This window comes from Cynara cardunculus (genome assembly GCF_001531365.2).
Source record: "Cynara cardunculus var. scolymus isolate 2C chromosome LG 2, CcrdV1, whole genome shotgun sequence".
Taxonomy (NCBI): Eukaryota; Viridiplantae; Streptophyta; class Magnoliopsida; order Asterales; family Asteraceae; genus Cynara; species Cynara cardunculus.
This window is the reverse complement of record NC_037529.1, coordinates 13,637,548-13,653,072: the sequence shown is the minus strand read 5'-3', so window position 1 is coordinate 13,653,072 and position 15,525 is coordinate 13,637,548. Positions and strand designations below refer to the sequence as shown.

Here is a 15,525-nt window from a genome sequence, read left to right as displayed (position 1 = left end):
GAGGCTGAAAGTTGAAAGAAAGAAATGAGCAAATACCCTGTTTTTTTTCTAATATTTTCTGGAGCTTATTTGGCCACGTCTTGCTTTTTACCCTTCAGAAAATGTTGAAAATGGTCCTTGGACTATTTAGAAAGTGAAACTTGTTATTAAGAGACTGAAAATGAAAATAAAACAATAGTTCAGGACCATTTATGTAATTCACTCATTTCTTCTTGAAATAAATTCAAAACATACCCCTGTAGTTTCTAGAAATTACATTTAACACCCTGCATCTGAATGTAAGTGGATAGAATTGTTAATGGAGATTTATCCCTCTTAAACCTCCGTAGAAAGGCAGTTGCGGGCGGTGGTGGTTGTGGCCGGTGGCTTTGTACTTCTCTCTTTTTAGTTGCGTTGATTTGGAAGAAAACTTCAAGATATGGCAGCGATTTGCACCTCCGTGCATTCCTTCACACCTACTTTGACTTCGATATCACCGCCTTCTCCGGCAGTACTGGTAGGAACCTCAAGACTATCTTCATCATCATGCATAGCACTTTCATCAGTTTCCAGATTTCCTCGATGCGCTCCTGCTTATCGGAGGGCGTCAGCCTCCATGGTTGTTTGTATGGCACCGGACGAAGAGAGATTGACTCGCCGGAACCCTCTTGATTTCCCTGTCGTATGTGCCATCTCCTCTTTTTCTATCTGTATTTGAGTAGAAATATCAATTGTGTGGCTAGAGTACTAATTATTTGATGCCATTCATTCATCTGCTTTTCAATCAATCAATTTATGACATCTGAAAGCTTCGATTGTTTAACCATAGTAGCTCGAGAACTATAAAATGAAAAGTATCCAATTCAACATTATTATGATTTTAAAAGCTGAATTGCTTATATTCGAGCTTAATTAGCTCAACCCTAAGAACTAGTTGTTGAATTTAGAATTAATCTTATTCAACTATTGTTACTTTTCCTTTGTCTTGCCTAATGCAGCTGACTTAGATGTTAGAATAACATATGGTGTGATGTTGTTAGAAACTTGATTGATTGATAGCGCTCATTTCAGTTTAATTGAAATAGTGAAGTGTTTTGAGTTCAAACCACTTCCATGAGGCCTGTTAAATAACTAATGTGTTAACAACACCTCATGAAGCCTTTACAATAAAGAGTGAACTACAAAAATTGTGCCTGCACTACTGCCCAACCTACAAGTTTTATCCCGTTGCTATCTTGCAACTCTGAGAATCCCCAAGCGAAGAATAGTAGCACACAGCTTACATGGATGTAACTTGTAAGATTCAATTTGGGACTCTTTTGTAGTTTTTCGTTCTCACTTGTTCTTTACCCACCAAATGGTGTTGATGAGGACCCCAATCTATTGCAACACCCCCCCCCCCCCTTTCTGCTCGTCTTATGGTAGCATTTAATTCTTTTACTTCTTTTTGAAAGTAGAAACGTCTTCCCAATCACATATAAAACTACTTTTAGAATAATAAACAAAAGGGGGTTTGGGATGGTTGCTAGGATGGATTTACAAAACATATGAATAAAATATATTATATATGGTAAAAGAACATTGTGATTGACCTGTGTGTACCATTTTGTATATTTTTCTAATTGAACATTGTGATGTGTTTGTTGATTATTTCAAGTACAAAAATCGTAGTGTTTTAGTTGTTGATATTTGTATCCTCTTGTTCCTTATGAGGTTACTTCTTAAAACTAGTTATAAAGCGAACTACATCTTGTATGTGAAGTTTCAAGTGTTTTAAATCTACATAGTTTCGCATGAAATTTTCATCATGGTGTGAAGCTTAAATAATTTCTTGGTAAGATTTACAATGGTAGGTGGTCTGGTTTGTGTTTATTTGTAGAGGGTGAGTTTAGTGTCCATACACTAGATAAGACATTACTCATTAGATAGTTGAAAAGTGTTTTTATGATGACAAAAAACCAACGTATTTAGACACATGATGTGTTGATCTAGGCAATCACCATGAAACTGTTCATATGATTAGTAAATTGGTGACGGTAAAGAAATTTAGCTCGACATTGATCATCGTGTGAGGAATATTTCTCGGAAGACATAGGCCTTCGTCAAGGATCGCCTCTAAGCCCATTCTTTTTTGCTGTGATTTTGGACAAGATTTCTCAAGGGATTCAGGATAATGTCCCATAATGCATGTTTTTCACTGATGACATTGTGTTGGTAGCAGAGTCGAGCCTCTAAGCCTATTTCTTTTTGTGTGATTTTGGACGAGATTTCTCAAGGGATTCAGGGTAGTGTCCCATTGTGTATGTTATTCGCTGATGACATTGAGTTGGTAGCAGAGTCGAGGGCAGAGGTGAACTAGAGGCTAGAAGTATTGAGGGAAACTTTGGAAGCACAAGGCTTCCCCACTGGATGCTCCAAATGTCTATAATGCAACTACAACAGGGAACACATTGAGGATGAAGTTGAAGTCAGAATCTGAAATCAAATGATACCTTAAATATAGCTTCAAGTATCTAGGCTCTATGATTCAGAAAGAGGGAGAAGTCGAGGATTATTGTGTCCGTTTGGTTTGGTTTTATTCGTGTCGCAAAACCTAAAAGCATTCGCCACTTAAAGAAATAGTAATGATTGAGGAAACTTGTTAGTGGTATACTTGTGGTATATCTTATTCTTAAACAAGTGGGTCCAATAGTACAAGGAGGGTAACTATCTAATGAACAAGATGAGCCATAATAACAATGAAATAGTGTATCTAGAAATAGGAAAAACGTGATGTACACAAGGAAGTCTTCGTTAAAGCAGGTTATCAAACTTCTATCAGGATATGAGTGGAGAGTATTAATCATCAATGTGATAACCGTAGTTAATTGTGATGGTTTGCATATAGGTGACCAAGTTCATAGTAAAACCGTAGCTTATGAGAGGAGGAGAGTGTAGATGGTCAATTGATGTTCTAGGCATGATACTTTGCACATGCCTGAATCAGAAGATGGTACAAAAGAGCGCTAGCCAAAAAACTAAGGCACACCAAAATCTAAAACACAATGCTATATGTAGGATAAAAATTAATGGTCATAAAATAGATGAAATGGAATTGAAGCAACATTCAACCAATACGAGAAACAATATTGTGTTTTTAAGCATGATGAGATGAAAGGGAGGACATGCTACAATTGAAGTATCCTAGTTTCAACTTTTTAGTGAAGGTAATAGTGAAATTGAGAAGCAACTGAACTCTGATGTACGCCAATGTTTCAAATGCATGAAATCTAATAAAAATCAGATGATTACAAGATGTTCTCAGCTTTCGAGAGGCTGGGATCTCTCTCTAGGCTCTCGCCAAACTACAAAGCCCCTTATTTATACAGTCAATGGTTAACCACCTATGGATTACTGCACGCCACTTGTACATGTGCACCTGTACCCCAAAGTACTATATTGACTATTTAACTACCATAATGCTCAGGGTAGAACATCATCCAACATGCCTAATTTGTAGGCGTGCACTCCAGGGAAGATCAGTACTTGCAGTAAATTGGACCTATTTTGTGTACCTTGAACCTATTCCCTTCATCATTTCCTTCACATTCTACATGTAGACCAAACCAAACAAGCACAGTGTATCCCACCCGGAGGTGGGGTCTCGGAGGTTGCATGTAATAGAGTGGTTGTTTCCGTGAAGACCCCAGCTTGTGTACAGTGTGCCAAAAAAGGATAAAAGTTGCTCAAAATGTTTGTGGTAAAATAACATGAGAACATTTGAAAGAGAACTCCTCGAAAACATGAAAGGTAATGCTAAAATTTGAAAAACGAGTTAGAGGTAAGCGATACAATCCAAACAGACAAACAATCAAAACATGCAGAGGGAAGCAAGTACATTCTACATTTGTACTCTGTACTATGAACCTCAATGTTCCTCGACTCATTGTAGGCACCACGTGTCGTAATCACTGTCAATATCATCTTAGTTGTATTCTTAAGTGTCGTTTTTTAATCATAGAACCCTCGCCCTCATCCCTGGTTAGGATTTACTTGTAAGCATGTTCACCTACAGATGTATACTCGTATTGGATACAGTTCCATTATCACCTTGAAAAGTAACACACTTTTTGGTCACCTAAATATTGATCTCAGGTTTCAACAATACAAAAAGCTTTCTTATATGCATCAACCTTTTCCATATCTAAATCCATTAAGTTACTATCATTACGGCTGATGTTATTATCTCATATTCCTCCTAAAATAAATGTAGCCAGTTCGATTAACTTATTTATCTCTCAGCAGTAGGAGTATTGCATCTAGACCGTGTGGAACTTCCTTAAACATTACCCTTTGTTTGTGCGGTGACTATGTTTTTTTTTCTCCACCACCATGCTGGATGTAGGCTTCAGTATCCTACTGATTATATCATCATATGGAACTGTATCAATATCAAATATCTGCTATTATGCCATAGGTCATGACCATATGGTGAATCATCATTTTCATCAATGTGTTGTAATAATTGGTAGCAGGCAAATGGTAAATCTGGAATAGGTATAGGATCTTCCAGAAAGAAAATGTTGCATTTTTGTTTGGGATAGCGTTGATTCTTTTGTAGTTTAGGATTGAAAAGGAAAGATGATTGATTTAGTGAATGTTGTTGGATGCAGGAATGGGAGAGGCCAAAGCCGGGAAGAAGGCCTGATATATTTCCGCAGTTCAGTCCGATGAAAACACCATTGCCGCCACCATTACCATACGACCCTCCGGCGGAAGACGAGGAAGAGGAGGAGGAAGAGAACAAAGAAGAAGAAGAAGAGGATCCTGACAAGGAACAAGCAGACTGACTGAATAGTGGTAATCTCTCCATTTTTGTTTCAAATCATTCAGATGTAAGATGATAATAATTCTTCATGCTTTTGCCTTCTACTTTGATTTCTAGAATCTTATATAATGATCCATGATAAAATAAAACAGTTAACTTTTTAGAACTAAAATCAAACAAATATAATAATTTCGTTTAAATTTAAAAACCCTAAACACTTACCCGGTAAGCACTTACCGGTCAAAAAAATTCAACATTATCGTTTACTTACCAGGAAAGATTTTATTCACTTAAACGCATACAACAATTTATCCCGGTAAGCGCTAACCATGGTAAGAGTCCTCGTCCTCACTTACCGAGTAAGACTCTCGATTATTGCCTTCACTCTTATCGGGTAAGATTTTTAGTCCTTGCCATATTCATTCGGTAAAATAAAATGACGTGATAAGCGCGAGTAAGCGTTTGGTAAACGGCACCAAAGTCCCATCATATAGAATTTTGTTGCTAAAATTTGTAATTTAAGGATTTGAAAAAACCAAAAGACTGTTGCTATTAGAATTAGAAACATAGTATTCATGATTGAAGACCATGAAATTAAGAAACCAGAGAGAGTCATCAAATATCTTGACAACCAGCAACATCAGCATGACCATCACCATCACCAAATTAAACCCTTCACCAACCTGGGTTTTTACTTATTGGAATAGCTTTTTAGCATTGCAATAAAAAAGTAGCTGTTTTCTTTTTTCTCAAAAATATGTATTCTTAGGGTCTCTTTATCCAAATGCTTACTCGGTAAACGCTACCAGTAGAAATCAACATTATAATTTATCTGATAAAATTGTAGTATATCAAAACGATATTCTATGCAACAATTTACCCGGTAAGTACTTATCCGGGTAAGAGTTGTCACCCTCAGCGGGTAAAACTCAATCCTTATCATTGCTCTTACCAGGTAAGATTCTTAGCCCTTGCTATGTTTATCCGGTGAGGGAAAATGCCCGATAAGCATTTACCGGATAAGAGTTTAGTAAACGACCCCTGCTCAAGGTCTTATTTATTCAGGAAAAATCCATCCATTTTCACAAGACTTCACTCCTTATATGATGCTACAATCATTTGAAACGACGATATATATGTTTATTTGGTTGGTCGGTATCTTAAAAGAGGAGGACCTTCTTGGTAATTTTTGAGATCCAATTTATGTCATAAAAAAATTAGTTGAATTTGTTTAAATATCTATACTATCTTTTAAAGCATTTGGCTAAAACTCTTAAAAATCTCTTAAACCTGTTTATCCCTAGACGATTTCATCTCTATCCGATTTTATCCTATATCTGAATTCGTGTAACTAAATGCAGATAAACACAATCAAATACATGATAAACATCTCATTTGAAATATAAAAAATCTAAAATATAATTAGGATAATCATTGAGTTCTAACAGAATACTTAATTATTATCTTTATAAAATGTTATATTATTAAACCAAAAATAAATTATTTAATTATTAAACTTAAATTATATTATAATAAAAAAAATAAATTAAAAAATTACATAAAAAGTGAAAAATTTTAAATAGTGGATTTGACATTAACATTGATATATATATATATATATATATATATATATATATATTTTTATGATATCTTCAAATTTATATTTTATTCAAAAATAAAATCATTATTGCTTTTTTTAAAAACACATAATCTATACTATCTATATTATATTATAAAACATTTGACAAAAACTCTTAAAAACAATTTTTTATGCATGAAATATTGTTTATTGATGCATAAGACTTCAAATTTAAGATTACAAGTAAATTATGCATAAGTACAATTTATTAAAGCTCAATACTTGAATTCGTATAACTAACTGCAGATAAACATAATCAAATATTGGATAAATATCTCATTTTAAATATAAAAAATCTAAAATATAATTATGATAATCATTGATAACTAACAAATAAATATGATTTTTTTTTTAAATGTAATAATTTTTATTCAACAAATAACTATAATTAGTAGCTTAGGATGGATCTTACAAGATATTCATAAAGCCATCTAAATTATTTTTTACTATAAAACATACTAAACATAATCAAAATTAAAGTTAAATAAATGAGTCAAAAACAAGTATTTTTTTAAATGTTAATAGACTAATTTTCAATATATCTTTTTTGATCATGTTATATTTTTTTATTTAACTTATCAGTTAATTTTTATCAAACATAATTTATTCATCAGTTAGTTTGTTTAACGTAACTTTGATTTATTTAAAAGAAATTATAATCATTTTCAAATTCTAGATTTTAGAAATACTAGAAGGATACCCGTGCAATGCATCGAGACATATCTTGATTTCAGTGTTTTGTTTTTTTTTTTATGTTGATATAATACAATTTTATGTGGTTTGAGAAAGTGATAATGTCTTATTTTTGAATAAAATATAAATTTGAAAATATCATAAAATTTTGAAAAAAAAATATATCGATATCAATATCAAATTAATCTTTTTAAAAGTTCTGGTGTAGTTTCCTTACTTCAATTTTTTAATTATAATTTAATTTAGGTTTAGTAACAAAGAAATTTAATTTAGGTTTAATAATATAATTTTTTATAAAGATAATAATTAAGTATTCTGTTAGAATTCAATTCTTATCTTAATTATATTTTAGATTTTTTATATTTAAAATGAGATATTTATCCAATATTTGATTATGTTTATCTGCAGTTAGTTACATGAATTCAAATATAGAGCTTTAATAAGTTGTATTTATGCACAATTTACTTGTAATCTTAATTATTAAGTAAAGTAATCAATAAACAATACTTTGTGTAAAAAAAATACTTTTTAAGAGTTTTTGTCAAATGTTTTATATTATAACTAGAAGGGTATTCATGCAATGCAGCGAGATACATCACGATTTTAATGTTTTATTTTATTCTTTGTCTCTGTCGATATTTTTTAAAAATATAATTTTGAAAATATCATAAAAATTTGAAAAAAAATATATCAATGTTAATATCAAATCAATTTTTTAAAAGTTATCATTTTTATGTAATGTCTTTAATTTATTTCTTTTATTATAAGTTAGTTTAATTAAGTCTTTTGTTAGAACTCAATGATTATTCTAATTATATTTTAGATTTTTTATATTTAAAATGAGATGTTATTCATATATTTGATTATGTTTATCTACAGTTAGTTACACAAATTCAGATATGGAGCTTTAATAAATTGTATTTACACACAATCTACTTGTAATCTTGAGTTTTAAGTAATATACATTAATAAATAATACTTTATACATAAAAAATGATTTTTAAGAGTTTTTGTCAAATACTTTATAGATAAGTTTTATCTTTAAATATATAAAATCAAAACTAAGTCAGAAAATAAAATAAATAAATAGTGAATTAATTAATTGGTAAAGGGATAAAAATTGGGGAAATAAAAAGAAACGTCCTGCTGACATAACGCCTTTTTCCACCTCCAAACGGTCAGTTTTTTTTAAATTCGTCTCGTGATTTACGGCCCACCTTATTTATTTGGTGTGACGCACCATCACCACCATCCATCTCCTTCTCCAACATCCAACGGTCACCATCAAACCCATTCAACACGACAAAAAGGGTCATTTTCGTCAACCCAAAAAAAAGCGTTGGTGGTCTGGTGGAAAAGTGTTTGACGCCATAGGAGAAGGAGAAACCCCATGTGCCAAACTTTCTCACACCCCCTTATTCTATGTTGTTACGCATTTTCATCCCCTCTCACTTTTTCTTTTTACATAACACCCCCTTCCAAAGTTTTTTTTTATTAACCTGGATATCCAGCCCGCTATGCGAGCCGACTGATCCCAGGGCGACCACCTGCTTTGCAGATAGCCCGGAGTCACCGCATTTGAACCTTCGTAGCCACAAAGAGATTTTTATTCATACTAGTATCTGAACTTGGGACCTCCTGATATTTTTGACATTTGAAGCCAAGCTCAAACCAATCAAACACCACCCTTGTGGTTCCCTTTCAAAGTTATAACTAATTAAATCAAACTCAATCCATGTGACAACAATCATACTTAATGCCAACATAAAACACATTTTTGTGTTTCAATGTTCAAACCATATGACCTTTACCATATAATATGCCATATTTTCTCTACTTTATACGTATTTTTTTTTCCTTTGTACTCACATGTTTGGACAAACTCAAGGAATTTTTATGAAAATAGTCATTTTATCCTTCGAAATACTGGTCAGATTTATGTTGTTCCACCCCTAACCCCTCATTCATGTGAGGTATATTGGGTTGGTTTGGTTTATATTTTTTTAAGCTACACCTCCGACTAATATAATGTAATTATCCTCTCAAATAGGGATGATACTGAGCTTTAGTGATACAATGCTGCCAAATGAAAGGTTTTTATATGCCACAATTTCACAAAAACAACCTCTCAATCGTTTAAGGTAGAAGAAATATCTTCATACATTACATCATTCTTAGACCCTACTTTGAATAAAATACAATGCATACATGTTGTTGAGTTAGGGTCCGTTTTCAAATGCTTACCTGAGTAAGCACTTACTAAGTAACATTACTTCACTGGATGAATATGGTAATGATCAAGAATCTTACCCGGTTAGAGCAAGACAAGAGTCAAAGACCTTCCAGCCTAGTGGTAAAGACTTGGGCATGACATAGTCATGAACCCGAGTTCGAGCCCTGGGAGTGGAGTGTTGGCGACATTTAAGTGGGGCCATGTTTAGTCTCCAAATTTGCCGGGGATTAGTCGGGCTTTGACCCGAACACCCTTACAAAACAATAGAGCAAGACAAAAACCAAGAGTCTGAGGGCGATGACTCTTACCAAGGTAAGCGTTTATCAGGTAAATTATTGCATATGATGTCATTTTGGTGGATTAAAATCTTACCCGATAAGTAAATAATAGTGTTAAATTTTACCAGTAAGCACTTACCGGGTAAGTATTTGGTAAACGACCCCTTAGATATACAACAACAGATATAATATTAGAAAGTAAAACACTATAATGATTCTTGATTTTAATGGTAAATTTTCACATAAAAAAGCCTTTTTCACTCCAAGATGAATAAAATTATTTGAAATGAAAAAGGAAAAGAAAAGGGAATGAAGCATAGAAAAGGGAGAAAAAGAATTGACACAAAAGGAGTAGAAAGTTATAAGCTTAAAATACAAGGATCTCATAAGAAAGTCTAGAAAACTTGAGGGACTAAAAAGAAACATACGTGTAAATAGCACTAATACAGCCATTGACAACAGTAATCGCAGCTTCAGCTTCCGCTTCCTTATCTTTTTACTTGCAGCAAAAAACCTCACGCACTTACTCTACGTGTGTGTGAGAGACAGATAATTTATAGATCCAAAAATTTCACTGATTTCTTGAGGACTTTGTATAAAGAAATCACAGATAACGACGGAAAAACCATCCTAAGTTCAGAAGAATCAGTCGTTCTGTCTCTCGGATCTACAACAATGTTGGACGGATTGTTAGGTCGCGGTGGTTTCAGCTCCAAATGGTTAGATTTCTATCAGTATAATCTGTATTTATATACTGTGTTTCTGAAGTTGAACCCGCCTATTTGCTTCAAATCACTAAGGATAGAATGATGTAGTAGCAAAACCGATGATGATGTTTTTTGTGTTTTGAAGTAAATCGTTGATTAAGCCGACGAGGACACGAATAGAGGTGTTGAGGAGAAGGGCGGAGGCGAAGCAGAGGTTTTTGAAGGAAGATCTTGCGAAATTACTCGCCAATGGCCTCGATGTTAACGCATACGGAAGGGTACTGGTTTTGGATTTTAATTTATTTGTTCGTTACACCTGGATGATTGTAAAGTTTTGTGCTTTTGATCTTGCTTTTGTGTTATTATCGTCGTCCTTTGAATTGATTCTGTGACTGGTGATTGAGCTTGATGATTATGATTTCCTTCCAGATGATAAATCGAAGCTTTGTGTTTTGAGGTTGTAGGTAGATAAAGTAATGTGTTTATTTAATTTTTTTCTTAATATTATATTGAGAAAAATGCTACAACATGATGTGGAAACTCTTATTTCACAGTGCCTCATCCTTGGCCAAACGTGTAACTCTCTAAGATTTCTGATATACAGTACATAACATAGAAAATAATGTGGACTATACTGGACTTTCATATCATGCAGTTCAATGTGTTGCTATTCTTTCTAGAGCTTAATTTTAGACAAGCTTGTTAAGTTACTTATTGTTGCATAGGCATGTGCACTAAATTCTCCATTCAAGTTCTTTGCGAACATACCACTGATTTTGTTAAGTTCCGGTGGGCGTCATCACTATTTTCTTTTTCGCTTACAAGTTGTTTTCTTTGTAAATCTTCATAGTAAGAGCCCTATTTCAAATACTAACCTTTGAAATTCTGTTAATGTTATAATGTCATACATCCTACCTGTGAAGAGGAACTAGAAGTGCCAACTGCCAAGTTTCATTTAGGCTTTTACAATTGAATACGATTATGCATTTTGCTTTGCATGGTATATTTGGTAGATAGGTCAACTTAAGAAACAGTGACAAACAATCAACTGGATTTGCATTACTACGAAAAGGTGAATTTGCTTCACCTTTGTATATTTACCATAAGCACAATAAGTTTGCTCTAGGTGTCCTCAACTCCTGATTAGGCCAATAATACTCATGGACACTCCATTCCCTTGTGCCTTCCAAAAATTGCACCTTGTGCTCTCATTTGTAAAGGATGCTGGCTTGAAGTCTCCAAAGTAGCGCATTTGTAACTTATAGAGAAGGAACACGAAAGGTAGATACTTGGTCCACACATGAAAGTAAAATAGATACAACTGTAAGTTTTAATTTGATTTTCACATTAAATTTGGAAGTTCTTACTTGTATATTTTTGTTCCTGATGCTTTGTTGTAATAAGCTCTAACTGAAGCTTTGTTTCATGCGAGGTGGTGATACAGACTGAAGAATTTATTGCTGGCTTGAATCTCTTATCTTGTTATACTTTTATTGACCAGTCATGTGAATATATATTGAAGCAGCTGTCAGTCATGCAGAAACTAGGGTATGAAGAAAGAGTAATCGCTGTATTCCTTTCCTACTTTATGCAATTATGTGTACTTTTATTTTGTTGTGCCGTAAAATTGGTTTACTTAGTGTATATGCATGTCAGATTTCCACAAGTTGCTCCAAACATCAACTGTTCCAATTCATTTGGTTGTTGCTGGGGGAGACTATTAAAGGATTTTTACCATGATAGAACAAAGAACAATTGAAAGAAGTGGTAGTTCATGTTGTAGACTGTGGCTTAAATCATTGATGCTAAAATATGAAGGCAGAAGCTATAGCAGTACCAGTGAAAACATAGAATAAGATCCTTAAAAAGGAGAAATATGTACAATGTTAAACCACTTATACTTAACATTCTGTACTTGATTGCTTCAGACAATGCCCAGAAGAATGCAGAGAGACTGTGGCATCCCTTATGTTTGCTGCTGCAAGATTTTCTGATCTTCCTGAACTGCGTGATCTCAGGGATGTTTTTCAGGAGAGATATGGGACTGGTTTAGAATGTTTTGTTAATCAAGTGGTAGGTCTTCACATGTTATCTGAATGAATTCATATTATCCTAGCTCCCTATATACATCTAACCAGCTTATTGATTGTTGCTAGTTTGTTGAGAAGTTAGCCTCTAAACCTCCGGCAGTGGAGAAGAGAATAAAGCTACTGCAAGATATAGCAACTGAATTTTCAATACAGTGGGATTCTAAAGGATTTAAAGAAAGAATGAATAAGTCCTCCACACTTGCTCAGGTATGGCTCTTGCTTCAAAATTTCTACCAACCCCTACTCCCCAGACCCAGAGCCAGACCCAAAAAGGGTGTGGAATGCAGGTACCTCTGAAAGAGGCATTTGAAATCATTTCCACCAACCCAAACCTTCTCTAACTTTCTTCAAAATAAACTGCAGGACCAAGCAAAGAAACTTGGATCTCTGAGTGTCGCTGACGATAAATACAAATTACCAAATGGAAATATTGTTTTCCGGAAAAATGATCAGGGATCTAAAGAAAGAATAGAGCATGCTCACAAGGAGCCCAAATTGCACAATGTTGGCGATGTAAATGTTAGGAACATTCCTTTTGTGGGAAGAGAAGAAAAACGTCCTAAAGAAAGAATAGAGCATGCTCACCAGGGGGCGATGTTGCACAGTGATGGGAATGTACATGCTAGGAGAAAAGAGGTGGACATTCCAATTGTGGAAAGAGACGAAAAACGTGGCTACAAACGTGAGGTACTCATCAGTAAGGCAGAGAATGATGGCTATTTTTCTAAAGCAAAGCAAGAATATGCTTCTGAAGAGAATGACATCCCCTCGTTGAAAAGTTCAGGCAGTTCTTATCGTGACAGAAAACCAGAAGTTTTCGATGATGCTAAGGTGAACAAAGGAAGTAAGGAAAGACACGGTTACAAACAGGAGTCAGTTACCAACAGGGCAGAAACTATTGAGACCGAAAATAATTATGGCTATTTTTCTAAAGCAAAGCAAGAATCTGCTTCTGAAAGGAATGGATTTGGAAATAATGATACCCCCTCGTTGAAAAGTTCTGGCAGTTCTTATCATGACAGAAAAGCAGAAGTTTTCGATGATGCTAGGATGAGCAAAGGAAGAAAGGAAAGACATGGTTACAGACAGGAGCCAGTTACCGACAGGGCAGAAACTGTTGAGACCGAAAATAATGATGATCGTTTATTTAGAGGGAGGCAGGAATTTGCTGCCAAGAAGCATGGATCATCAATTGGAGCCGACCATACTCCCTTCATGATCAAAAGTCCAAGAAGCTCCCGTGACAGAAGGCCAGAAATTCCTGATAACAATCGTGTTAATGGGGATGGAGAAGTTGGTATTAAGTCAACAAGAAAAGTGCAAGAGGAGGAAGTTCTTAAGTTAAAATCTTGCTACAATGGTTCTCTTCCACCACCACCACCACCATATGTTAAGTCAAACATCCCACCACCATACAGTAAGCCTATTAATGCAGACAAGATCCATAAGAAACAAGATAGTCCATACCACAAACATGGAGGCCGTGAAGACCTGCCACCTCACATTGTAACGAATTCAGATCATGGGGTTGCGAATGATGTACTTTTGCCTAAACCAAGATCCATTCGTAGGAAACACTCCAAGTCATCATCTAGTCATGATGACGTTGGGAGCTCTGAAGATGCTCGAATTGTGAAGAGAATTTCAAGTAGCAGAAGAAAAGAAAGAAAGGGGTTACAGATCTTATTCGACGATGAGCACTACCACAAGGATGAAGAGGAGAAAATGATGGACAAATTGTTGTTACATTATAGCAAGAAACCATCAGCTTATGATGTTGGGAAGTTAAGAAAGAAGAAATCTAGCAAATCTCCACATCATAGAAGCATGGATGAAGCAGAAATGATTGCTCCTCCCACCAGATCAATTTCTCTTCCACATGAACAAAGTGGCGAATCTGAATCCAAGAAAGTGTATGCTCGTGCAAACTCTTTTCAGCCCGATAATCAGGCTGCACACGTACATCCCAAGTTACCGGATTATGACGATTTGGCAGCCCGCTTTGCAGCACTGCGAGGGGGGTAAAATGTTTTATTTGGGATATAACTGATTTGTTTGCATAGGTGTTTCTGTTTGTTTTTATAAAAGCAGGAAAAAGAAAAAGGATTTAGAGTTGATTGAGGGTTGTGTTTATGATATCTAATCGTGTTAAAAACATTCACACATTTAATAGACCAAGGTTTGGTTCAAACATGCAGGATATAACTACTTTTACCAAGGAAAGGGAGGGAAATAATATCCATATTGTTAAGTTTAATATGTATGATTACTATGCAGTAATTGGTCATGAGTAAAAAGGTAATTGATGACAATATTGACATTTTTTTGAACTCTTTAGATGCATTTATTCGGGCAATGTTTAGGCTGCATTTGGTATATGGGACAGGATGAGACAAAACTCGATGTTCCACGTTTGGCACAACATAGGACACGACAAGAACTCACTGTCCCATGTTTGGTGCAACATGGGATAAGGATAAGAAGTGCGACAAAGTGGGATAGCGTGGGACAAAAAAACTTTTTTTTTGTTCCACCTATTTGGAGTAAGAATACGATAAAAACTAAAATATTATTAACCAACCCTCGTTTGATATGTAACCTTAACATGATACTTGTTTTAGCGATCACCATCACTAGTTGCGACCGTGGCGGCGGCAACCTACCCCTCCTCCGCCACCTTTACAGCCACCATCGACTACCACCTTCTATCACCACCTCCATAACCACCATCGGCCACCTACCACCACCGTCCATTGCCACTACCGCTGTCAGCCACCTCCACCTTCTCTTCTACTACAACCTCCTCCACCACCTCCACAACCATCGTCGGCCACTGACCAACACAATTCATCGGCCACCACCACGTACACCATAACCACCACCACTGCCCACCATCACACCTACCTCCACCACATAGGCCACAACTACCTCCTCAACCACTGTCGACCGCCATCACCACCACTATCCACCATCTTCACGTCCTACACAATCACTATCGTTGATCAATTACCAATGCTTCTACCTCCACAACCATTGTTGTTGCAACAATATTTACTATGCCTTCACCGATTAATAAGAATCTTCCAAACTAGATAAAAC

General features: G+C 35.1%; 2 protein-coding genes across 2 annotated transcripts; both read left to right on the top strand.

The window, feature by feature from the left end:
- The first annotated feature begins 308 nt into the window (after window positions 1-308).
- On the top strand, window positions 309-4,908 carry LOC112507158 (splicing factor, arginine/serine-rich 19-like). Its single transcript, XM_025111601.1, has 2 exons — window positions 309-661; window positions 4,632-4,908. The coding sequence occupies exons 1-2, from the start codon at window positions 419-421 to the stop codon at window positions 4,806-4,808; spliced, it is 420 nt and encodes a 139-aa protein (XP_024967369.1). The 5' UTR covers window positions 309-418; the 3' UTR covers window positions 4,809-4,908.
- A 5,292-nt stretch (window positions 4,909-10,200) lies between these two features.
- Window positions 10,201-14,627, top strand: LOC112508123. Its single transcript, XM_025112902.1, has 6 exons — window positions 10,201-10,348; window positions 10,482-10,614; window positions 11,781-11,884; window positions 12,265-12,409; window positions 12,493-12,633; window positions 12,790-14,627. The coding sequence occupies exons 1-6, from the start codon at window positions 10,305-10,307 to the stop codon at window positions 14,449-14,451; spliced, it is 2,229 nt and encodes a 742-aa protein (XP_024968670.1). The 5' UTR covers window positions 10,201-10,304; the 3' UTR covers window positions 14,452-14,627.
- Window positions 14,628-15,525: the final 898 nt, after the last annotated feature.

Excerpts from the sequence above, each read along its gene's own strand:
- LOC112508123 (XM_025112902.1), top strand. The coding sequence starts at position 10,305 with ATGTTGGACGGATTGTTAGGTCGCGGTGGTTTCAGCTCCAAATG. Across the intron at positions 11,885-12,264 it reads TCAGTCATGCAGAAACTAGG|ACAATGCCCAGAAGAATGCA; the intron begins GTATGAAGAAAG and ends TGATTGCTTCAG. Across the intron at positions 12,410-12,492 it reads AATGTTTTGTTAATCAAGTG|TTTGTTGAGAAGTTAGCCTC; the intron begins GTAGGTCTTCAC and ends GATTGTTGCTAG.
- LOC112507158 (XM_025111601.1), top strand. The coding sequence starts at position 419 with ATGGCAGCGATTTGCACCTCCGTGCATTCCTTCACACCTACTTTGACT. Across the intron at positions 662-4,631 it reads ACCCTCTTGATTTCCCTGTC|GAATGGGAGAGGCCAAAGCC; the intron begins GTATGTGCCATC and ends TGTTGGATGCAG.